Source organism: Pagrus major, chromosome 7 (assembly GCF_040436345.1).
Source record: "Pagrus major chromosome 7, Pma_NU_1.0".
Taxonomy (NCBI): domain Eukaryota; kingdom Metazoa; phylum Chordata; class Actinopteri; order Spariformes; family Sparidae; genus Pagrus; species Pagrus major.
Window position 1 is genome coordinate 2,330,118 of NC_133221.1, and position 25,295 is coordinate 2,355,412.

A 25,295-nucleotide genomic window follows, 5' to 3' on the forward strand; every position below is an offset into this window, starting at 1 on the left:
CCGCCACATGGGAAGTGTGTTTCCCCCCATTCACTATTTCCATTTCTAATTTTTTTCTTTCAACATTATCCTCAGAGTTAATTAGCATCGAAACACAGAACTCCCCCCAGATGATCCAGCGATGTTCATGTTACGGACACCAGTTTTAATTATTTCATTTTTTTAATTTCTTTTATCTTGAAGTATTTTAATTACATGGAAATTTCCCATTTAATATGAAGACTTGAGTTCAAAGTGTTTAAGAGTCACATTAAATGCAAAGTTTTTCTATAATGTTGAGTCAGTGTGAATAAATGAAATAACTCAGTTTGAATAAATTAAATTAAATTAATGCAGATTTATAAACCTGATGTGTTTACATATAAAGTTAAGGGGAACCAAGTCTTTTACATAAAATCAATGCACTTCATTGTCTATGGAAAATGTCCATGTAATTATCATACTTTAAATTATCAACTCATCAACAATAAGTTAGGCCAACAAGTAAAATCCAGTCTGATATAAAGTTTCGTAGTCCACAAAACATTCCTGGAGCTTCACAGTGAAACAGCTGCAGCATTCTGCTAAACAACTGAAGTAACTGGAGACAACAACCAAGAAAACATGAAAAAAAACTCCAAAATGCCAATAAAACTTTCCCGAATTAGCTGTTAGTACCTCCTGTTGCTGTAATCCAAGATCACAATTTTTTTTTAAAAAAGACGTCGACAGCCGCTGGCAGCTAAAATATCTTTTGTCCTAAAATGTTTAATAACTTAATAATTATGCTTTTTAGAGGCTTTAAAATCTCCTGTAAAATGGAGTTTGGGCCTTCAGGGGCTCCGTAGTTAACGTGATTACATCATCGTGTTCTGCAGCATTGATTTGTCGAGGAAACAAATGCAGTTTCTTCCTTCGGGCCAACAGGCAACGATTGTAGCCGAGATACTTTTGTTGTTCATGTTCAGTGGAAAATATATTTCTTCTGAGAAAAGTCACTTTAATATCCTCTGTTAAGATTTAATAACCTTTCTGTTTACTCTGAACCTTTTTTGACACATGGTCGGTAAAGGAAATGTAGGATTACAACCTGTTTTGAACTCCAACACGCAGACGATAATACTGGCTGATAACTGGCTGAAACTTACAGTCAGGTGAAGACAAAAATTCATATGTTAGTCTCAAACAAACACGTATGTCTTTTTTCAAACGTCTGAGTTCACGGTATAAACAAATACAAGACATTTTGACTGTCGTTTTTTAAAAATTCTGGTAAATTCTTCCATTATCAGACAAAGCAAATGTAAAATTGGGACTTTAAATGAGCCAGACTGAAACTCAAGATTCTCCTGAATCAAATGACGTCCGGCACGTTATGATTCTTTGACGTGTTAAACCCGCAATATAAGCAAAAAGCATCGCATGCACTCCGTCTGAAGTGGGTGCACGACTTCAACTGTGTGTTGAGGGCGTAAATAACGCATTTTAAATGAATTTGGCTTCTGGAGACTTGGATATCACAGACAATCTGTATGGAGCCATTTTATGTTTTTTGTTCTCCAGCTGCTTCAGTTGTTTAGCAGAATGATGCGACGCTGTTTTGCTGTGAAGCTCCAAAAATGTTTTGTGGAGGACGAAACTTTACACGACAGAATTTGTATTTTTGGGTGAACATTTCCTGTAAAGTCAGTTTTAGCTTTTTTTTTTTTTTTTTGAGTGTATTCGTTTCAGCAGCATGTCAAAATCAACTTGGAGTTCATTTTAAAAGTCTGCGTTCATTAACACGAGATATGTTTGACAGAAATAAAACACTGCATGCTGAAATGAAATGAAAACCAGAATTAACCTCTGTTGTGACTGTTCTTTTCTTCTCACTCGTCCTTTTCTTGCTGTTTCATTTGTCCGTCTGCTCTTTGTTTGAAACAGTCTTGTGATAAATCCTGAGAGGTTAAATGTTACATTTAGTTTTAATCTTAACATTTAAACAGATTCACAGAAGTGCAAACACAAACACACTTATCCACCCAATCAGATTTAGAGTGACCTCTGGTTTCAGAGGTTAAGTTCAAAGGTCAGGAGGCTTTACCATCGTGGTCCCAGAGGAGAGGAAGAGGAGATGAGGAAGAGGAGTCGGGTTCGGCTCAACCTTCAGCCGGTGACCTCCTCCTCTGGGTGTGGTGGAGAGAGGAAGAGACAGAGAAGATGAGAAGAGCAGAGGAGTGGAAGGAGGATGTAAACCAGAGACTGGGGGTGGTGAAGAGAAAGAGATAAATGAAGGAGGACAGGGAAGGTGAAGAGAGGGGGAGAGAGGGGGAGACAGAGGGGAAAGATGTAAACTGATCAGCGACGCCATCGTGTCTGAGTCAGAAAACCGAGGAAGACGAATCCTTCAGACGAGCCGCTATAATGTCACTGTTTGTTTTGAATCTGCTTCAACATCTTCAGCTCTGATCTGTGTGTGAGTCTGAATGTTTCCCTTCTCCTCTCTTTCTCCTGCTTTCGTGTGGACAAACAGATAAAGTGCAGAACAGTAAGTGACTTTCTTTGTTGTGACAATGAAGAAGACTTCATTCCCACTCACCTGTCATGTAGATGGAGGGAGTGTTGCTGAGCAGACAGTGAAGAGCTGCTCACCAAGTTTTAGATGCTCACAGCTAAACATTTCTGCTCCTACACTCGTCCACACAGACAGACGAACCAATGCAATTCAGCTGAAAGCAACTAAACATCTCTCCAAAACTTTATCTGACTTTAGCTTGGCACTTTGAGAATTTCACAAAGCGTTAAATGTGTTATTTATTCATCAACACAAAAAGATGCATGTGGTGCATTTTTTTGTTTGGTTTTTTTTTGTTTTTGGCTTTCTTGCAGCAAATATGATGAGAACATTGATTCCACGCTCATGTCTGTACGCTAAATATGAAGCTACAGCAAGAACGGGTTAGCTTCCTGTAGCTTAGCATAAAGACTTGAAACAGGGGGGAAACAGCTACTCCACCTTTGTTAAGGGGGTTGATGTGGTTGAGCTCAGCTAACTGGCTCCAGCTTCGTACTGAATGAGCGGACAGACATGAGACTGGCATCTTCTCGTCTAAGTCTTGTCGAGGCTGCAGGCTGTGACAGTTTCTTTTATTTTTTACACTTTCAACAAGCTTTTAAGGCCCTCAGCCGCCAGGCAATTACAGCAGGATGTGGCTACAGTCCATTATCTGCTGTTTGTTTGTTATGCCAGTTAGACTGTAATCATGTAGAAATTAGAAAACATTTTATATGAATTATTTAGCCACTTTGTCAAAACTTTATGACAAGCCCAGCAGATTTCAAGAGATGGAGAAACAAGCGATGACAACGCAGGCTAACATCTGTAGCTGGTAGTGCAGATATCAGAGATGATCATACAGTTCAGTTATGATACAGATACAGACCTTGTTTTCCTCTGAGGCCGTCAGGAGGGGCACTGGTACCACGAGCAGAGGTGGGAACTGACTTATACTTGGTTAGTGTACTTGAGTAGGTTTTTCAGGTATCTGTACTTTACTTGACATCTTGTCCTCCTGAACACACACATCTGAAACAGGCTCGTTACTTTAGTTTGATGCATTTGAGGGGAATTATGGATTATCAAATCTTTACCAACCCAACATGTGGCTATTTGACGTCCTGGGAATGAGACTCAACTATCAACTATCTTTGTGGTGCGTTCAGGAGCAGCTGGGACAAATCCTACTGACTCTACCTTTAACTTTAATAGTCTTTGAATTATATTAATATGACGTGAGCTTCAGTTAGCTTTGACCACAAATGTCCTTCAGAGGGAGACTTTTTACTCTGATACTCTGAGTACATGTCAGAGCCTGTACTCTATTACTTTTACTGGAGTAAACAGGTTGAATCAGCACTTCTACTGGAGGAAAGGATTTGTACTTTGGGTATCTGCAGTTGCCTGGAGAAACATGGAAAGATTGTAGCTCAACTAATGAAACAAAAATGGAAATTAATGATTTTAGAAATATCCCTGCTTGTTGAGTCAGTTTGCCAATGAGTGAGCATGAAAATACTCGATTCTGATTGGCTGCAAGGTGTCAATTAATTCATGATAAGGAACCTATAAAGTAGTCAAAATAAACTTGTATTTACGTGACTGTACTCAGCGGTAATGAATCTACTGTACATTCACTCTCTCTCTCTCTCTCTGTGTGTGTGTGTGTGTGTGTGTGTGTGTTCAGTGTCGCAGCCTCCGGTGCTGACAGAGTGGCCGACGTCGTACACGGCTTTTTCTCTAGAGGACATCTATCTGCCCTGTGAGGCATCTGGTAACCCAACACCCACGTACGTACAGCAGCCAAACGTGTGTGTGTGTGTGTGTGTGTGTGTGTGTGTGTGTGTGTGTGTGTGTGTGTGTGTGTGTGTGTGTGTACAAACAAGACATATGTCTGTGTCTGGCTGTTTGTCCACTTCCTCCCTCTGGCCTTTCTGTTGGCATGACGATAAATGTCCTCCTAACACAATCAGAGCAATAACAAAATCATCTGTCCGACTTTCCGTTTCTCTCCCCTCCGTCCTCGCTAACCTCCCTCCTTGTTTTTCTCTTACTGGAAATGTTCCCTCACTTTCGCTTCACTTTAATTATTTTTAATGTTAATGTTTCTTTACGTCAGTGTGGTCACTGTAGTTTGGAATAAACTTAACTCAAACAGGAGGAGGTAGTGCATGTGTCGGAGACTATTTTCAGCAGCGGATGAATCCACAATTGGTGCTTTAGTGAATATTGTGTTTGGAGGATTAAGTCAAAATAGAGCCGGTGTATCAGTGTGGCTCATTGATGTGGCAGAGGAAGAAGATACACCAGGCTTAGAAACACACACCTGTTCATAAGAGATGTTGAAACAGTGCAAATCCACTGCTGAAAATAACTGAGCCTGTTTTTATAAGGAAATCTTATATTATATAAATATTTTTAAGGTGTTTTTAAGGATGTAAGTCCTCAGTAGGAACCTGGAGGCTCGACGCTGAGTGCTTCTTTAAGTCTATACATGTATTTATTAAGAAGTGCATCTGTGTACTTAAAGCACAGGTGTATGTTTTATTCCTGTGTTGTGTCATTTAAAGGTTTTATATCCCATCACACCTGCCGTTCATCTGTTCGTCTTTGATTTACTTCCTCCTCCTCTCTGTTAGTTACCGCTGGGTGAAGGACGGCGAGGAGTTCGGGCTGGAGCGTAAAGGATCCGGGACGCTGCGAGCCGAAGAGGACCAGCCGCTTGACATGTACGAAGGCCACTACCGCTGCTACGCCTCCAACACCCTGGGGACCGCCATGACCCAAACAGTAAAGGTCATCGTGGAGCGTGAGTCTCACACACACACACACACACACAGAGTCCTGTACATCCACACATGCTGATTCACTGATGTTATGAAGGATGTACAGTAAAGACACAAATCCTCTTCCTCTCCTCCCACACACACACACACACACACACACACACTTCACTGACTCATCAGTGAGGTTAACTGGGGCCACCTGTTCTGCTCTCTCATCTCCTGTTACCGCGGCAACCATTTCCTAGAGACGGAGCCGTGACGTCACCCGGGCCAGGAGGGTGCACGGGGGTTGCCGAGCATCGAGTCGGTGCTGGGAAGTCGTTGTTTCACCTGACTGCGTTCAGCCTCCGATAAACACACTCCTGTTAGAGCAGGAGATCGATGGAGGGAGGACGTAGCTCAGGATCAGCTGGAGGGTGAACACAGGGCTGCATATCCAGGAGGTGCAGCTTCCAGTGTTTCAGTCTGAAACAGTCACTGAAATCAGCAAAAAGCTGCCCAGTCGCCAGGATAAAATGTTAGCATTCTACGTTTCTAAGACGATGTGAACAGTTTAAAGAAACACAAAACAAGCCGAATGGGTCGAGCCAGACCCTTCTGACACAGCTGGCTATGCGAGATGAAAATGGATGCTAATGTTTCTTTGTGTCTGCTGGATTTGTAGGCAACTGTTGTCTAATTCACTTATGAATAATTCTGCCATTGTTTGTGAAAAGTTCGGCCTGCCTCCCTCCCGCAATTATTCTCCATTACACCATTTCCTCAGATCGATAGTGTTGCAGCGACTGTGAAGCAATAAAAAGTATAAAGTCTGATTAGAAAAGGCAGCAGTGAGATTCAGTTTGATGTGAAAGACGTCTCTGATGCTGTTGTTGATGTATGCTGAAGTATTTTTGACTAATAATTTGTGGTTTGGTGTTTTCAGCTCAACCGGTTCTTCTAAAACAACAGAAAGTACGTAAGAGAGCGTACGAGGGAGAAAGCATCATCCTGTCCTGCAACCCTCCAGAGAGCTCCACTCCTCCGCACATCCACTGGATGGACAAGAGTGAGTCTGTTTTATTTTATTTCTGGCTTCGTGCTTTCTGTCCAGTTTATTAGACAGACAGACGGACACTTCACTCCAGTCTTCCTCTAAGTGTCTGAGCCGCTCTGTAGGATTTTGTTTGCATCCATCAGCTGAGGACCCTGATGGAGGGATTTGCATCGCTGCGCTGCATTGCAGACCGTTTCCACTCAGACTAATGAATGCAGTACTGTCACACAGTGTTTCTGGGCTCTTTGTATTTATAATTTCTCTCTCTCTCTCTCCCTCTCTCTGCCTTTCAGCTTGTCAGTTTTGTTTAAGTAAAATGTGAAAGTCAATACTGCAGTGCACCCAAACTTTGAGCCACAAACCACCTCTCTGTTTCCCTCCCTCCTGCCTGCACCATGTCCCTGAACTCTGCCGGCTCTGTGTCTCTCTCACCTCAGAGATGGTCCACATCAAGCAGAATGACAGAGTGATGGTCGGCCTGGACGGGAACTTGTACTTTTCTAATCTGCTGAAGAGCGACAGCAGAGACGACTACATCTGCAACGCCCAGTACTCAGCAGCCAGGACTATTCTCCCAGAGACCGCCGTCAGTCTCACCGTCATGTCCAGTGAGTAAACACACACACACACACACACACAGACTGCAAAGCCATTAATTCACCAATACATTAAAACGTTAAGGTCAGCCCACATCTGGTTTTTGCCATATCCAGATTGATTTTTAATGAAGATTGAACGGCAAAAGAAACCACATGAAATGAGTTTTGGAGGCGGTTTGTCTCTGTCCGAATGGTCTGACCGCCTAAATCAGATTTCACAGTCAGAGGTGCATCAGAGCGGCTGAGCAGAACCCACACTGACACTAGCAGAGCGGCCCGGTACGATGAAGGCGTTCTGATGATGATGATGATGATTATTAAGGGTTTAACATGCTTCCACGGATGCGTAGCTGCTGTCACAAGCTGTGGTTACATGGAAAATATTTGTGAAATACTTCCTTCTGAGCGGATTATCAAAGGTTTACGACACCTCTCTCCATCTGACTGTACAGACTGAGGTGGTTACACGAGGCACTTTAATTCTGATTATTAGTGGAAACCTTTCATCCAAAAGATATTCCCTCGCTGAGTGTTTTGACAGTGGTGAAGAGCACTTTGTTGCATATTTGTCCAAATCCTCCCAGATGTATTGTGATCTGCACCTCCACGACGTTCAGCGAGTCAGAAAAGAGAAAGAAAGTTTAAAACGATTCAAAACATTTTCGATGCTGTAGAAGCTGAGATATCCAAACGTTTAGTCCCTCCAGTGTTTCTCATACTGCAACTTCATCTGGAGTCTTCAGCCCCGTTTATATTAATGTAGAATAAAAAACAGAAGCACTGAATCCTGCAGTTTGATCTACAATCAGTCAAACAGAGAGCGGCTTCATGAAAACATCCTGCAAAACAAGACAGAGAGCAAGAAGAAACATCACTGAGACTTTCACCGTATATATATTTTACATTAGTATGTATTGATTTGATATTCTCTCTCTCTCCCCCTCTCTCTCCAGGTAATGATGTCGGTCTTGGTAGAAAGCCACACTTCTTCCGTCCCACCACCCCCCACAGCTCTGTTCAGGCCCTCAGAGGGCAAAGCATCACCCTCGAATGTATCCCCAAAGGACTGTAAGGATCTCAGTGTGTGTGTGTGTGTGTGTGTGTGTGTAAAGGTGTGTGTGCTGCCTACAGGCTGTCTGACACACTGTTCCTTCATATCTGCACTAGTCCACCTTCAGACAAACACAAAGCAGTAGCATGTGAGCTGTTGAAGCAACGGCAAAGTGTGTAACAGACTAAAAACTCATCTCTGAGCTCGCCTCCCGTCTGTGAGCGGCTCCGGATCAGAGCAGAACCTGATGTGACTCCGGGTGTTTATTCCTCCAGAACTGCAGCTGAGCAGCGACCCTGCAATAAACTTGATGTTATAAAAACAGACACAAACAGACGAGCACGGAGCGGTGGGTCCTGAACCGTGTGGGCGTCTCCACCTGCTATTTTGGTTAGTGTGAACATGCAGGAGCGTGAACTGAAGAGAGCTGGCTTGGAAATCATATCTCCGTCTATACGACACACCTGAGGACACGTATCTCACGGTCATCCACGTACACTGGGCGTGCACGTGATGTTGTAAACAGGAAGCAGATTGTAAACTCTGGTCGACTGCTCGGCTGCAGACGATACTATAAACGAGGCGGTGAAGACTGACGGCCCTTCACGATCTTCCCGGAAAACAAAACATCAGCAAAACATCGTCAGCAGCTGTTTCCATCATCGTATTATCAAAACAAAACGTCAAACTATACAACATCTATTACGTCACTGGACAAACTCAAATACAAGGCGGCAGGAGTTTTCCAAAAGCTCAGTTTTCAGTGAGCTGAAACACAGTTAACGTGTGTTCGAAAGGCCGAAACGCATAGAAAAAGCTTTGTTTCAGGAAATATCAATGAACATGTGGATAAGGCATCAGCCAATCACATCATTGGTCTCATAAAAGGGCCTGTGTCGGGTACGAGAATAGGACTTTGCCTACATAGTGTTGCTTTAATCGTCCACCTTCATGTAAACTCTCTCCCAGTACGTGTCTGATCCGTTCACCTTCTTCATCAGCGGTATGTTTCATAAAGTCGCTCAGAAAACACACCTCGCACTTTGGATTGTATTCATCCCTCATCAGCCTGTCCAAACAATCGAGACCAACTTGGTACAGAATGGCGTCGCAACAACAAGGTACACTTGTTACACAACAGCGTAAGTCGGCCTACATTTAATAAGAGAGGACGCATCAAAATCAGAGCGTTTACAGGAGGGATGTAACACCTGCGGGTCGGCTGAGTGAAGTCTATGTGTGGGAAACACTGCAATCACAGTTCAGCAAGACAAATAATGTTGTGTTTGTTTGTTTTAACAGTTAACTAGTGTGATAATGATATGATGACAACAAAAATTGTTTTGTTAAGGCGATAATACAGTCTGAGTTTTAATAAAACTGTATTAATGGATATAATAAATGTTCATATAATATCACAGCTGATGCAACACAACAACATTTGTACTGAAATGCATTCAAAGTAAGCATCCTGCACACACACACACACACACACACACACACTGCTCATGCAGGTTGGACACTAATCCTTCTGATTGAATCATTTTATCTCCTCTGTGTCAGTGCTATTTTCTGTTAGCTCTAATTATCCTCCTTCCCCTGAGAGTTCAATCTCTCCGCGGCGATAAATGGAGCGTCATTATAATTTTGCCTTAACGATGAAATAGGATATTACATCATTAACGTGATCATCTGTATTCATTCAGCGCTAATTTCCTCCGTATCTCTCTGAATCGATCCATCGCCCTTCCCTCTCCGATCAATTCAGTCTGATCTTCCTCTGATTCTTCTTCTGGTCTTTCTCTCCGGTTCTGACCAAGCTGATCTCTCAGTTTCTTATCTCCGTGTCTGCAGACCCACACCGAAGGTGGAATGGAAAAAGAAGGACGGCAGGCTGGATGAAACAAGTGGCCAACAGCAAATGAGCAACCGCTGGCTTCACTTCGACAGCATCGCTCTGGAGGACGACGGCGAGTACGAGTGCAAAGCCATCAACAGCCACGGCTCCACCAAGCACTCCTTCACTGTCACTGTGGAGGGTGAGCTGAACACAGCAACACACAGCAACACACAGCAACACACAGGAACACACAGCAACACACAGCAACACACAGCAACACACAGGAACACACAGCAACACACAGCAACACACAGGAACACACAGCAACACACAGCAACACACAGCAACACAGCAACACACAGCAACACACAGGAACACACAGGAACACACAGCAACACACAGCAACACACAGGAACACACAGCAACACACAGCAACACACAGCAACACACAGGAACACACAGCAACACACAGCAACACACAGCAACACACAGCAACACAGCAACACACAGCAACACACAGGAACACACAGCAACACACAGCAACACACAGGTACACACAATCATCAATCACGATCATTTTCTATCAGTTTCTGATCAACTTCTGTCTTTTATAGCGAGTGAGCCACCATAAATTACTAATTAATGACACATCAGGGTCTATAATCAAGGTAGGGGAGTTCAGAGAAGTTAAGACTGACCTGCTGAAATGATAGAAATTGGTGAAAATGTAAAAAAAAAAAAAAAAAGAAAGAAAGTGTACCTCAATTTACTGAAATGCAGAAGTTGGGAAGAACCTTGAATTAAGCTGCAACAGCTCACTTCCTGTTTGTGGCCTGCTGAGGGGAAGTTAGACATTAAAATGATCAGCAGAGGTTAAGCAGGAAACAATTGGAGGTTTCCTGAAAATATATTAAAGACATCTCCAGCTATTTATTAACTGCTTGTTGGAAAATAGCAGAATGTGATTATTAAATGATATTGGGGCACTTGAACGCACCATGAAGTCCCTTCAGGCCCATGTTTCCCAGTTTAACCCCTACATGCGTGTGCGATGTCACAGTCCTTCATGTATGTGTGCCGTCAGCTCCCCCAGTGGCTGCTGGTGGTGACGGGTCCACTTTATGTAGAGGATAATGGGACTGGACACTTTTTACAGTGTCACTTACAATTGTTTGTGTTGTGTCTGCAGCGGCTCCCTACTGGGTGAAGGAGCCCGCCAACCTGCTGTACGCTCCCGGAGAAACTGTGCGGCTGGAGTGTCAGGCCGACGGCATCCCGACCCCCCGGATCACCTGGAGCATCAACGGTGAAACAGTCACAGGTACGGCTGCTTTTAGTGTTCGCTGGAGAAATCAGACACTTGATGAGTTACTACTAAGTATTTGTCCTCTCTGACCTGAAACTGAACTTGAGTGTAGTTTCACTTTGACTGTGTCATTATACTGATGTGCACAGAGAGACTTCAGGGAAGGCCAGCGATCGTTTCCTGGCTCCACTCGGGCCACTCAAACGGAGAGAGCCTCTTAGGATGAGATGAATTAGACAGGATACTTTTGTTGAGATGGACTCGCCAAGATCCTTGGCTGACTCCCAGAGAGAGAGGAGGGAGAGAGACAAGAAAGAAAGAAAGAAAGAAAAAAAGAAAGAAAGAAAGAAAGAAAGAAAGAAACACAACAGTGGAGAGAGAGAGGAGATTGTGTCACAGCTGCAGCTTCATCTCTTGGTCGACAGCTTCCTGGTTAAACATTTCTTTGTGTTCAGAGTTTCTGTTTGACAAACTCTCACTGTTGTCACATTGTGGAGTCCCAGACTCCTGCTTTAACCTCTTCACCTCCTCCTCCTCCTCCTCCTCCTCCTCTTCTTTCCCACCATTCTTCTCCTCCCCCGCTGCGTAGGGGTGGACGATGACCCTCGCCGCAGCGTGTCAGGTGGCGTGTTGATACTGAGGGATGTTGTATTCGCTGACACGGCGGTGTATCAGTGCGAGGCCACCAACGAACACGGCTCCATCCTCATCAACACCTACCTCTACGTCATCGGTACGTTCACGCTGCACTGCAGCTGTTTGTGTTTATGATGAGGTCGTAACTGTTCGACGATACAAAGTCTGCCATGATACAGTTCAACACGAGACGACATCACCACCCCCTCTTCTTCTGCTTTTGGACATAAAAGAAATAAACAACACATAAATTAATAACTGTAAATAATTGTAAGTGCAGTAAAGTTTACAGAAAATTGACTCCACGTATATAAAACATGACTCAACAACAAAATAATTAATAAATATTAAATGCAGCTCAATAATAATCAGGTGCATCAATACCATAGCAGCTAGCAGGCTTTTCTGCTGCTCATAGCTCAGCAAATTACATCTTTTATTCATACGTACCGTCGGCTTGATTGCAGCTCACATGCACGTTTCTTCAGCCTTATATGGTTCAGTCTGTTGACGCTGATCACAAAATCCTGACTGTACGTTATAAATGTCTTATTGAGAGTAAAGATACCCCACGATCAGAACCAACTGGGCTAAAACTCACTATGTGGACCAGCGGGTGTGAAATAAATGTATACACAGGGGATGTGCAGGATAATAACTATTCATTTGTTGTCATGCACTTTAAATATCTGCCTGGACGGTGATGACAGTGAAGAGAGCTGCAGCAGACTGTTGTTGTTTCTGTCTGATGTGTTTTAATGTGTGTGTGTGTGTGTGTGTGTGTGTGTGTGTGTGTGTGTGTGTGTGTGTGTCAGTTCTCTGCTGGACCACTAATTGCTCTCAGAGGACTACAAAAGTTAATTGCTCAACAGATTTTCCCCCAAAATCCCAAATATTTCCACACTGCTGAGTTTGTTCCGAGGGGAGTAAATGTCCCCGTCGTCTTTTCCTTCTGCTACCTGCCGTTACCTGCCCGGCACTAGTATTGTCTGAATGTGTGTTGGATGGATGTTTCGATGATATGGATGGATGTAGTAACGGTCTGTCTCTGTCCTCTGTGTCTCTCAGAGCTGCCCCCTCAGATCCTGTCCTCTGATGGAGTGGTGTACAGAGTCACTGAGGGCAGGAGCGCCAAGCTGCACTGTGAAGTCTTCGGCTCTCCGCGACCGCACATCACATGGTGAGTTCACTCTGCAGCGAAACATTTAGACTTTGCAGAGTCGCAGGACGTTGGTTGTTGTTGCAGCTATAAAAATGTGACGCATTGCATTGTGGGATTGAATGCACAGAAGACAGTGTGCATGTCGCGGACGCTTTTGATTTGGCTGTTGATCGTTTGAGGACGTTTTCCTGCTGATTCATATAAAGACATGCTTTTATTTATTCACCACTTAACTCACTTTTCACCTGTCTGAGCAAAACTTCCATAAACCGTCGTACAAAATGTCGCTGCCAAACTTTGTCATATATATGAAAACATATTTGGTAAGATTTTTATAATACGTCATATCATTAAAATAAACAATTATATATAATAAGAAAATGGCAAATTTATAGTTAATTAAACTTTATTTAACAGTTGTCTTGCTGCTTTATAAACTATTTATTGGCAATTATTTATTGTAAGTAGCATTGATGTTCATAATACTTTGTAAATGGTTAATAAATACTGTGTAGGTCATTTATAAACATTATTTGGACGAGCTGATGATTTTAACCTTTACAGTTTATTTATGAATCTAAATCTAATGAACTATACATTTATTAATGATGGTTATTATTAAGTGTAAATTTAAGTCAAAATTGACCATATTTGTCACTTTTCTTCTTCTTCTTCTGTCGGAGTTTGAGTCAGATTTCATTATTGGATAATTGTTCCTGTCAAAATGCAGAAAAGTTGCATAGATTTATACTTTAGTCTTCAAAATGTCCTGGATGGATACACGGCCCAGTGTAACACCAGTCCTTATGTCTTTACGCTGGTCGCACAGTTCAGATTTAATCTCAAGATCCTGGTTAATCACATTCAGAGCTCCTCCTGCCCCCTGACACCAGCAGGACTCTGAGGTCCACCGGGTCTGTTGACTGACACATTTAAAAAGCAGCTGAAGACTCATTTATTTAAACTTGCTTTTGATTTATCTGCTATTTTATATTCTATGTTGTGTTTTTGCTCTGTTTCTTTGTTTGTGGGTTTGTTTTTCAGTGATGTTGTTGTGAAGCACTTTGTGATGTTCTGCTCTTGAAAGGTGTTTTATAGATAAAATAAAATAAAGACAAACTCACAATTCAGACGGTCGAATAAAATGGCAGACAGTAAATCAGATGCACAGCTTTAGCGTTCAAACTGTGAGATTCAATTCTTAAAAATCTCCTTAAATCAGTCACAATAACCAGAGTGACTGAACAGAGAGGAAGCAGCCCCGGGTGTTACTGTCAGCAGAGCAGCGCCCCCAGGTGGTCGCATTAACATAAAGCAGCTGGTGTCTCAGACTTGAACACATCGTTCATCTTCAGTTCATCTTCAGCCCGGTGAAGAAACTGAGACGTTCACAAAGTATTTCTGAAGTTTCTAAAGTTACACGAATAAATAAAACGTTACATTATCTCGTGTTTTTCAGCAGACAGGTTTCTTTACACTCTCCCAGGTGAGAGGTTGTTTCACAGGCTTTTAAACATGATGCACAGTGTTCTCTCTCCTCCTGGTCCATCACTTATTGATCTTCTTCTGTCTGTCATCCGCTCACTGATGAGCCAGGAAACACTGCCATTGATCGAGTTACTGAGATTTACTGTTGCTGTTGTCGTGGTTTTTTTCTTTCTGAGTGTCTTTTGTTGGAATAAACCCTGAAAGAGTCACGAGGGACGACTGATTGATGTGTGTAGTGATCAATGTGTGTGTGTGTGTGTGTGTGTGTGTGTGTGTGTGTGTTCTGCAGGGAGGGTGAGGACAGACTTCCTCTGCTGTCGGACCCTCGTGTCTCCCTGCTGACCAACGGAACCATCGAGCTGTCGGACATCAGTCACGAGGACAGCGGCTCGTACACCTGCTCCGTCAAACACAGCAACATCTCCATCACGGCTCACCTGGAGGTCTTCAGTGAGTCTCACACACTCGCAGTAAAAACCCACATCAGCAGCTCTGAACGGGTGCAGAGATGCACAGATAAACATAAGCCATCGTAGCTGCACACAGTAACCTGAGCTGTACTCTCCTGTCAGATCGGACCGTGGTTCTGACGGGCCCGCAGGACCTGCGCACGCTCAGAGGAACCAGCGCTCTGCTGGACTGTCGCTTCTACAAAGACCCTCAGCTGCACAAGTACGAGATCGTCTGGAGGAAAGATGAAGAGGAGGTGGCAGAGTCATCACCGGACGACAAGTAAAGACACACACACACACACACACACACACACACACACAGACAGACAGACACACACACACACACACACACACTGGTATGTTCAGTCCACAGCCGAACTACAGCACATTAATAATATAAGTACCGTCCAGTGAAGTGATGCAGCTGCTGCCACCTGACAAACAATTATCTTCAGTTTCTTGTATTAACAAGATGACTTTTTCTTTTATGTTGTAACAACACGTCACTTCATCTCCTTATATCACAAAATTAAAAAATCTTCTTCAAGTCACATTTGTTGTCATCACGACATGACGAGTTACCAACACAGTAAAACAAGAATAAGATCAAGTAAATGTCTATATTATATTATATTATATTATATTATTTTATATTATATTATATTATGTTATATTATATTATATTATTTTATATTATATTACATTATTTTATATTATATTATATTACATTATTTTATATTATATTATATTACATTATTTTATATTATATTATATTACATTATTTTATATTATATTATATTATGTTATGTTATGTTATGTTATATTATATTACGTTATATTATATTATATTACATTATTTTATATTATATTATATTATGTTATGTTATGTTATATTATATTACGTTATATTATATTATATTACATTATTTTATATTATATTATATTATATTACGTTATATTATATTATATTACATTATTTTATATTATATTATATTATATTATGTTATATTATTTTATATTATATCATATTATGTTATGTTATGTTATGTTATGTTATATTACATTATATTATATTATGTTATGTTATATTATATTATGTCTTATTACACACACAACATGACAGAACAACACTGACAACTTGAACACACAAAGTAATAAAATATAACTCAGATCATAAAGAGAGTAACAATTCAGACGCTGTGTAACAGCGACATCACCGGTGACACCTCTGTTGTGAGGTCATCCCTCCTCGAGGACATGTGACCCCTCGACTCTCCACTGTCAAAATAAAACCACATTTAGACGTTGCTGCAGCAAGTAATGTAAATGTAATGTGTGTGTGTGTGTGTGTGTGTGTGTGTGTGTGTGTGTGTAGGTACACTATCTTTCAGAATGGCTCCCTGAAGGTGACAGACGTCCAATCAAACGACAACGGTTTTTATTCCTGTGAGGTCATCACAGCCTTGGACTTTGTGAGTGCCACAGGCTCCATCACTGTAGTAGGTATGTCACCGAGTGTGTGTGTGTGTGTGTGTGCCATGTGTGCATGTGTGTGTGTGTGTGTGTTTAGTTTTAACACTAACAGTTTTCTGTTGGACTCCTCAGCTCCGCCTGACCCTCCCAAAGATCTCACTCTGTCTGATGTTGAAGACCACAGCCTGACTCTCAGCTGGATCCCAGGAAACTCACACAACAGCCCCATCACAGGTACTGAACACACACACACACACACATACACACTCATATTTATATCCAGTTGTCACCTTCAAACACGGTTTTGATTTAGATGAAGAAGGACAGGAGTAGTATAATCAAAATGTTTTTAAAGTACTTGTTCTGCAAATTATTATAATATTTTGATGAATCGATGCTCAAGAAGCGGTCAGAGATGGTTTTAACTACCTTATCCAGTGAAGTTTGTTGGTTTGGTCCAGTTCACCTTTCTGATCTGATCATTCTGAACTTACATCTCATAAATAATATTAACTGTACCTGCCACCTTTGGTTGGACATGGCAGACAGTACGCGGGTTGGATGTTGCTGTACAGCCTTGGGAGCACCGACAGAGTTTTACAGGAAGTTGCGTTAACGTCATCGTGTCTCTTCAGAGTTCATCGTGGAGGCCCGGGAGGAGCGGCACACAGAGGAGGGGAAGTGGAAGTGGGAGGAGTGGAAGAAAGTGCCCGGGGACTTCAACCACCTGCAGCTGAGCCTCCACCCCTACTGCATCTACCGCTTCCGGGTCATCGCCGTCAACGAGCTCGGCCTCAGCGAGCCCAGCGCTCCCTCGAACCACCACAACACACCGCCGGCTGGTACGTGACACAAGTCTTTGATGTTTGGATGAGATTAAAGCAGTCACACACTTATTTTGACTCCATTATAATAAAGGAATAATTCAACATTTTGGGGAAATAGACTTCATAACATTTGGTCATATTTCAGTGCGAAGGCTCTCTGATCTCCTCACCTTCTTACATGTTTGTTAATGCATTAAGCCATTAATACAAACTCAATACTTCCTGTATCTGTTTAAAAAAATAAAAGCCTGGTGGTTTCTATGAACAAAATACGCTCATTTTCTAACGAGGCTTTTATTGTGAAACATTTTCACACCATGACATGGAAAGTTGGGTGACATACACGGTCCCCATGCAGCGTCTGCCTTCTAGTGGCACTTGCATGTTACGACATGAGTTTGAAAATTGTATGATTATAATGTTGAATTTATTGCATCAAAGCAGTGGACATGTACACTATATTTAGTTGGCTGGCACGTCATATACCAGACACCAGGAGTTTATCCACCCTCGTTTTTTCTGGGGCATTATTTGAGAAAGCAAAGAATATTTGATATATTTGTCAAACAATCTCTTTAAAACGAGCTGCTCCTCCTTCCTCCAGTTCCTAGCGGTAACCCCACTGGTGTGCGCAGTGATTCCTCAGACCCAAAGACTCTGGTCATCACCTGGGATGTGAGTACTTCAGTCTGTGTGCATTTTTTCTGTGAACATGCTCTGACGCACGTCCACGCACGCACGCTAAATTAAATCCAAACTGATTTTATATTCCTGCAGGAGATGGACAAGCGCTTCCATAACGCCGAGGGCTTCCTGTACAAGGTGTCTTGGCGGGAAGCTGGGAGGCCGGGCGCCCAGTGGAACCACAACGACGTTCAGTCTCCGCCTTTCTTCGTAAACAACACGGAGACGTACACGCCGTTTGAGATCAAAGTCCAGGCTGTCAACACGCTCGGAGATGGGCCGTCGCCGGAACCAGAGATCGGACACTCCGGAGAGGACAGTACGTCACCAGAGCATTCATTCAATCCACTGAGATATAATGATGTGGGAAATATCCAGTCAAAATATCAAACTCTGTTTAGAAAGATCTTTATGCAGGACCAGATTACATAGAGAGTGAACTGAATTTTGAGAAAACTGAAACTTTTAAATGAAAGATGAAGGATTTATTCTTATTAATTTGATTTAAATGAATACATGTTGCAAATTATTCGGAGGGTTTTAAGGATTTTAATCTTCAGGATAAATTTAAACCCAATCCAGTAAAAAATAATCAACTGAAGAGTCTTAACACACATACAGAGACTCACAAAATGGGTTTAAATTCAGCTCAGATGGCCAAAATCCCAACATTCATAACTAAAGAAGTATTTGTAGAACAGCGACAGTCCTCATGAATTTAATTTATAGACTTTTTTACGTGATGTTTTTCAAGAAAATCCATGACATGAACTGGGAGCGCCTTTATTATAACTTAATTAACACTGACGAGAGCCTCAGTATAGATGGAAATGTCATTAAAAACAATCCAGGACAAAAAAAACAAGCAATTACACAAAGCAAATAAAGGAAGAACGAAATGAATTACAAAAAATACTTAATAATAAACTAATAAAACAGAGAAAATACTGCAAAAACAAAAAAGGTTAATTATTCAAATATAAAGAAACAATTTATAGAACAACAAATAAAAATAAAATCAAAAAAACTGCATCAAAAAAGCAGCTTAATACTATTTTCAAACTGCAGTTTTATTGAGTGAGACGTGTCGACTGAATCAGAAATCGTCCAGTGGTGATGAAAGCGGTGATAAATTCTGAATGACTGAATGAAACGACCGCTCTTCCTTTTGATTAACACCATCCCTCATAAAAATTCCTTTTTCTGATACAAAGGAGTCTGGATATTAAAAGAATGAAATAATTTGACTATAAAATGACTTCACAGAGAGTCACATCCAGCCTTGTTGTTCAGAAATGTCAAATCCAACAGTCGACTGAATGCTCCGTTTTGTTGTGATCGTGTTCGTGGTGGAAAAACGAGTGATCTGCTGTGAAGCTCGTCAAGAGCAGTCTGATAATTACTGTCTGAGGGAAAATGTCTGTAGGTCAAGAGTCAAGAGCCCAAATAGTTTCATTCATTAAAGGAATAGTTCAGGTTTTTGATATGGGGTAGTATGAGGTACTTGCTTCCATCACTCCTGCTGTGACGTATATTTCACAAACGTTTTATTAAACATGCACGTTTAATGTTACCGTACTCACCTCTGTTCTGTCAGTACTCGCAGTAGCTTCGGATGAAACGGCCTCTGTCACGGTGATTTATCTCACCTGTCGTCCACGCGCTTCTTTATTTCTGCGGCTGTGTTTTGCAGAAACGTAGTGTTTGTCAAGTGTGTGCAGTCCTTTGTGTTAACACTCACATCCAATCATTCAAGTGGTGCCACTGTCACAAAGTCAAGTGGCAAAGTCCTGATTAACTGACTGAAAATTCAGTTGAATTTATAGTAGAAATACACAAAATGTACTGTATACTCATGTTCCTTGATTTAAATTATAACGCTGTTTTGTCGAATCCTCCTTTATTTTTATTTTAACGAGCTTTACCCTCCTCTCCCTCCCTCGCCCTCCTCGCCCTCTCCCTCACCCTCCCTCTCTCTCAGAGCCTGAGGAAGCTCCCACTGGAGTCGACACCACTGTGATGAACAGCACCGTCAGAGTCAAGTGGAACGAAGCCCAGAACGTCAGAGGTCTGCTGCTGGGATACAAGGTACCGCTTCCTCCAGACTCCTGAGCATAAAAGAGCAGCTGTGATCTCTGATGGCTGCGTCACAGAAACACACTTTAACTGCCGTGGACGTTTTTTTTTTGTCCTCTTACTCTTATGATCTCATTTAAAACTCCTGAACCAAGAGGCCCAGGAGAAAAACTGCAGGTCGTTCCTCAGTTCAAAACAAAAAGTCTCTGACAGTTTCCACCTGACACAAAACACGTTCCAGATCCACATTTGGATCTAGAAATGTTTTCATTTGTGTTCGTAAATTCAGAAACTAAAATCTTGTAACATAAACATTTGACATTCTGCATTTTTCTATTATTTAAACCTTTGAAAAGGTGCACAAGGATGTGAAGCTTTGTGTTGATGAGTCCGACTCAATTTTGCTTATATTACACATTTCACGTTGGACTAGAAGTAGTTTTTAGTTGCAGCCCTGCTTAAATAACACATGCTTACACTTAAGGCTACAATTACTTTTATTATCAATTTCATCTAAAGTTTTTTAATTAGTCATTTATTCAATCACACGTCAGGAGATTGTGAACATGCAGTCACAGACAGTGTGAGACATTTTGTTTACAACTTTTTCAAATAGATAAAAACAGCAAATCCTCACTCCAGCCAGAAAATGTTTAACATTTTCCCTCGATAAAACAATCATTAATCAAAATTGTTGCAGCCGTAGTTGCAAAGTGTTCCAGGCAGCACTAATACATCCAGCACTGTCGGTTGAACTGCACTGTCATTGAGTTTTTTCCACCTCCGTGTCAGATCTACATCATGAGGTTGGGATCCCAGGCGGGGCGAGGCAGGAGGTCTCTCGGAAAACTGCACCGTGATGAGGAGAAAGAGGAGAGGCTGGAGCGAGTGAAGGAGAGAGACAGGGAGCTCAGGGTGGTGGAGGTCAAGGGCATGAGCACCTCAGAGGAAGTGACGGGGCTGCAGCTGTATTCCCGCTACGAGCTGTCCGTCACCGCCTTCAACAGCAAAGGGGAGAGCCCCCGCTCGCCCCCGCACCCCTTCAGCACCCCAGAGGGAGGTGAGTTTACAGACGGAGCAGAGTGACGGGAAGAGACGACCTCACTGATGTGTTTCCTAACTGGTAGATGCATGTGGTGTATGTGTCTGTGTAGCTCCTGGTCCGCCTGCATCACTGAGGTTCGAGAGCCCGTCGGAGAGGTCGCTGGTTCTCCACTGGACTCCTCCAAATGAACCCAACGGCAAACTGCTGGGATACATTGTGCAGTATCAACAAGGTAAGATTTGTATCTGGGGATTTCATAAGAGACTGCATAAAAATGATTAGGATGGGCAAAACAAGATATGTCAAACATAATGAAATGAAAACTACACCCACTGTCTCACTTTGAGCCGCTAATCAAACACTGAGCAGAGCCACCAAACGATCAAAGGAGACATATCATGCATATTTTCAGTTTTCTCATACTGTCAGTGCAGCAGCATTGTATTACCCATCTGCCCCCTTCTGATCCAGTCTGCTCTGATTGGTCAGCTCACACACGCCTGAGCCAACATCGCTAACAACAACAGAGCAGCCGTGCTAAATTCATTCTTAGGTGCCAAACGAGCCACCAGGCATTAAATAATGCAAATGTGTGACTCTGTGAGGTGGTGTGATGTGAGAGAGACGAGCTTGGTGGTGCAGACTTCCATCTTTTTAACTTTCTAGATGTTTTTCATGCACAAGAGCTGAAAGAAAGGAACGAACAGAAAATCAGGAACCAACTGCTCAAGACAAGACTTGTTCTTTGAATCAGCATCTTCTGGAATTTGATTTAAAGCATCAACCTGCAGATAATTAATGATAACATGATGTATAACTCTCGTGTCTGAACACTTGATATGAAGCTAAAGTCAGCAGCCAGTTAGCTTAGCTCAGCACAAAGACTAAAAACAGAGGGGGAAAGCTAGCCGGGCTCTGTCAGGAGGTAACAAAGAAAAAGAAAATGTGCCTCTGACTGATACTCACATTATATATCAGGACAGAATCAGTCTAAAAACATTGAATTTCTCTGTTTTATGCTCAGCTAAGCTGACGGGCTGTGTGACTGACTGTGGTGGGAGATGTATTCAGATCTTTTACTGAAGTAAATGTAGCAGTACAAAAGTATACAAACACTCCATAACAAGAAAAGCTCTCGCAATCAAAAGCTGAGCTAAGAATGGAGGTAAAAATGTATCAGCACTTTAACTACTTTAACTACATGTATCAGCAAAATGTAGTTAAAGTATCAAAAGTAAAAGTCAAACAGCCGTTGTGATCGGGCTCTTGTTAGTGAAACATTAACGTGGAAGCAGCATTTTACTGCAGTGAGTGAGTTGTATACTACAGTATAAACTGTGGACAGCTTGTACAATCTTAATCTGTGGAGTAACTCTGAAATAATGTGGAGTAGAATTAAAAAGAAATTGAACTAAAGTACTTGAGTAAAAGTATTTGTTCCGTTCCTCCACGGCTGACGCTCACTGGTTTGTGTTGGATGTGCAGAGGTGGAGAGCAGAGACAGCCCGGTGAAGATGGAGATGATCAGTGATCCCAATGTGCTTCACTTTGAGTTGGACCCTCTGGACCCGAGCAGCCATTACCTCTTCAAAGTGATCGCACGCACCGCCGCTGGAGACGGACCTCCCGCCACAGGGAGGGGCGCCACCCTGCTGGAAGGAGGTGACATTACAGCGACTTGTTTGCAGCGTTACAAGAATAATTTCAGTTTTTATTCATAGCTTTCATCAATTCCTCATTTATGTTTCACTTCCTTTTCTCCGTAACCTCTTCCCGTCTCTGTCTCCTTCCAGTTCCTCCATACAACATCACCATCATTCCCAGTAACACGTCACTCAACCTGAGCTGGGTGCCCGGAGAGCGAGACAGGAACCACGGCTTCCACATCAGCTACCTCAGGAAGAGCCGTAAGAAAAGGGTGGAGGGAGGAGATGGTGGTGGTGGAAGAGGAGAGCAGAGAGAGATGAATTATTATTAGAACATGAGGTCACAGGCTCATCCATGTGTGTTTTCTGCAGCCGGGTGTGACTGGAAGGAGTCGGAGGTGTTGAACTCCACGCAGGGTTTCTATTCGCTGACAGGCCTCCAACCAGGAAGTCAGTACCACCTGAGGATCATTCATGGAAACAACACTCACTGGGAGGATACGGCGTTGACCATGGGACCTGGTATGCTTGTTGGTCTGGTGTAGAGCTACCTGTATGTAGATGAAACTGATTCCTGATTGCTGCCATTTGCAAGAGCATCCTCCATCTTGGATTCATAACTCAAAACGTACTCAAAATCCAAAGAGGCGGATGTGATACACCAACTTTTAGATTCAGTGTGACTTTCGGAGGATATTGTCTATAAACCAGCTCAAAAATGCACAATAAGCATCCAAATAAATGTCTGGTTCTCGCTTTTATTGCAGTAAATAAAGGTCACTGCCACTATTTAAAGTCCAGCAGCACCTGAGTGAAAATCATTATGAAGGATTTGCTGGTATTGTTGACAATCTGTATTCAATCTGTCTTCAATCTGTCTTCGATCTGTCTTCAGTGCCGTCAGAGATGCCCGGCGGTTTCGCCACCCAAGGCTGGTTGATAGGACTCATTAGCGCCATCGTGCTGCTGCTGCTGATACTGCTCATCCTCTGCCTCATCAAACGCAGCAAGGGCGGCAAATACGCAGGTGAGACAAACAACACACTCATATACTCAACTTAACATGCACACTGGCACATATTCACATTCAGTCTGCAGCCAAGCGTTTGATGTTGAGGTCTTTTTCCTACAGTGAAGGACAAAGAAGACAAGGAGGTGGACTCTGAAGCTCGGCCAATGAAAGACGAGACCTTTGGAGAGTACAGGTGGGTCTTTCCTCAACCCGAGTCAGACACGCCATCGAACACTGATATAAAAACCCACAAACTGTGCAAAGAGCGTCACATCATTGGTTAAAACTTTATCAGTCAATCCCCAGAAACCACTTTATAACTTCATCACCACATAAGAACAGATAACCAGACTACATCTCATTGTTTCAATCCATAAAATAAGATAAACTGTTTTTTATAATTATTATTTATTGTTAATGGTTTCAGAAATACTGTGGCAGGCTGAGCCCTGGCAGGGGACTAAGAGATAAAGTAAACATACTTTTGCTCAAGCTACATGTCAGCAGACAGCATGTTGTTAACGGCACTGAATCTAACCAGACCACACACAGGTATATTTACATGCTGTTTAATGTGCTGCAGATAAACAGCTTATTGGCTATTCAGCCTGCAAATTGACGTTAGCAATGCACTTGTCCCGGTGAATGTTTGTTTGGTCGCTCGTTAAGGTGCAGGGCGAGGCGTTCGTTAGTTAGCTAAAAAGGAGACTTTTGCAGGAAAGCTAATGTGGGTTGTTTTCAAAGCCTTTAAAGCACAGCCAGTCTTCCTGGACTGAGAGCTGTGACGACGCTGTGTTAGTCAGGAGACGGCGGTGTTGACTCTCCATTAGAGAGCTGAGAGTGAAGAGTTCGCTGCCTGTAAGAGGACAAACAGGAGGCTGATTTACATTCTCACTAACACGCCCACTGATAATGTGTTTCCTCCTCATCCCGCTCAGTTTCCTCCGGTCTTGTGCTGCTTCACCTGCTTCTGTAACGATGCATCACTGATTCAGTCAAACAGGAACCTGATGGTTTTCATTTTAAAATGAAACACTATTATTCATCCATTTTGATATTGTTAATATATTGAACAAGAACAACTTGTTGTATTGTTTATATATAATTTTGTTAATTGTTTATATATTAATTCAGTCGGAGTGAAACCTCTCACTCATGTTTCAGCTGCTCGCTCTCTAACTCTCCCGATTCTTCGTCCTTTTTTATCTCCCTTTTCTTTCTTTCCTTAACGCTCTGCCTGCAGATCCCTGGAGAGGTGAGGAAGTTAACCGCCTCTTTAACTCTTTCCTGTCCATGACTGTGTTGTGATGCCGTGTCATTAAACATTATTAATCTTCCTCAGTGGCAGAGAGAAACAAGCCTTTATTTCTACGTGCCACTTCCTCCTTGTTTACCTGTTGTTTTGATAAACTGTCGAAAACGAAAACTAAATCCTCCATCCAGAATGTTCATATTAAAAGTCTTACCTTCTTTTATTGGAGGCTTTTAATGTGAAAAAACATCAAGAAGTGCTGAGGTTTTTCTTGCCAGTAACTTAACATTGATTAAGAAGAAATAAAGTGAATTATTTGGAGCATGAAAACATTATTTTAGTGAATAAAGATCGACTGAGAGCAGCAGAGTGGTGAGAGTAACACCTAATGCTGTTATATTACACC

The 25,295-nt window shown here is 42.3% G+C and overlaps 1 protein-coding gene across 1 annotated transcript in view; it reads left to right on the plus strand.

Moving 5' to 3' along the window:
- Positions 1-25,295, plus strand: part of LOC140999620 (neural cell adhesion molecule L1.1-like) — a 30,945-nt gene that overhangs the window by 270 nt on the left and 5,380 nt on the right. Inside the window, exons 2-25 of the mRNA XM_073470115.1 lie at positions 4,206-4,308; positions 5,158-5,327; positions 6,230-6,352; positions 6,778-6,948; positions 7,893-8,007; positions 9,845-10,029; positions 11,020-11,151; positions 11,726-11,869; positions 12,841-12,952; positions 14,712-14,872; positions 14,995-15,154; positions 16,250-16,377; positions 16,480-16,581; positions 16,983-17,189; positions 17,779-17,849; positions 17,952-18,177; positions 19,840-19,946; positions 20,727-20,994; positions 21,089-21,211; positions 22,465-22,641; positions 22,773-22,886; positions 22,998-23,147; positions 23,521-23,652; positions 23,758-23,830. Coding sequence (XP_073326216.1) covers positions 4,206-4,308; positions 5,158-5,327; positions 6,230-6,352; positions 6,778-6,948; positions 7,893-8,007; positions 9,845-10,029; positions 11,020-11,151; positions 11,726-11,869; positions 12,841-12,952; positions 14,712-14,872; positions 14,995-15,154; positions 16,250-16,377; positions 16,480-16,581; positions 16,983-17,189; positions 17,779-17,849; positions 17,952-18,177; positions 19,840-19,946; positions 20,727-20,994; positions 21,089-21,211; positions 22,465-22,641; positions 22,773-22,886; positions 22,998-23,147; positions 23,521-23,652; positions 23,758-23,830 — 3,454 coding nt within the window. The remainder of the gene's footprint in view (positions 1-4,205; positions 4,309-5,157; positions 5,328-6,229; positions 6,353-6,777; positions 6,949-7,892; positions 8,008-9,844; positions 10,030-11,019; positions 11,152-11,725; positions 11,870-12,840; positions 12,953-14,711; positions 14,873-14,994; positions 15,155-16,249; positions 16,378-16,479; positions 16,582-16,982; positions 17,190-17,778; positions 17,850-17,951; positions 18,178-19,839; positions 19,947-20,726; positions 20,995-21,088; positions 21,212-22,464; positions 22,642-22,772; positions 22,887-22,997; positions 23,148-23,520; positions 23,653-23,757; positions 23,831-25,295) is intronic.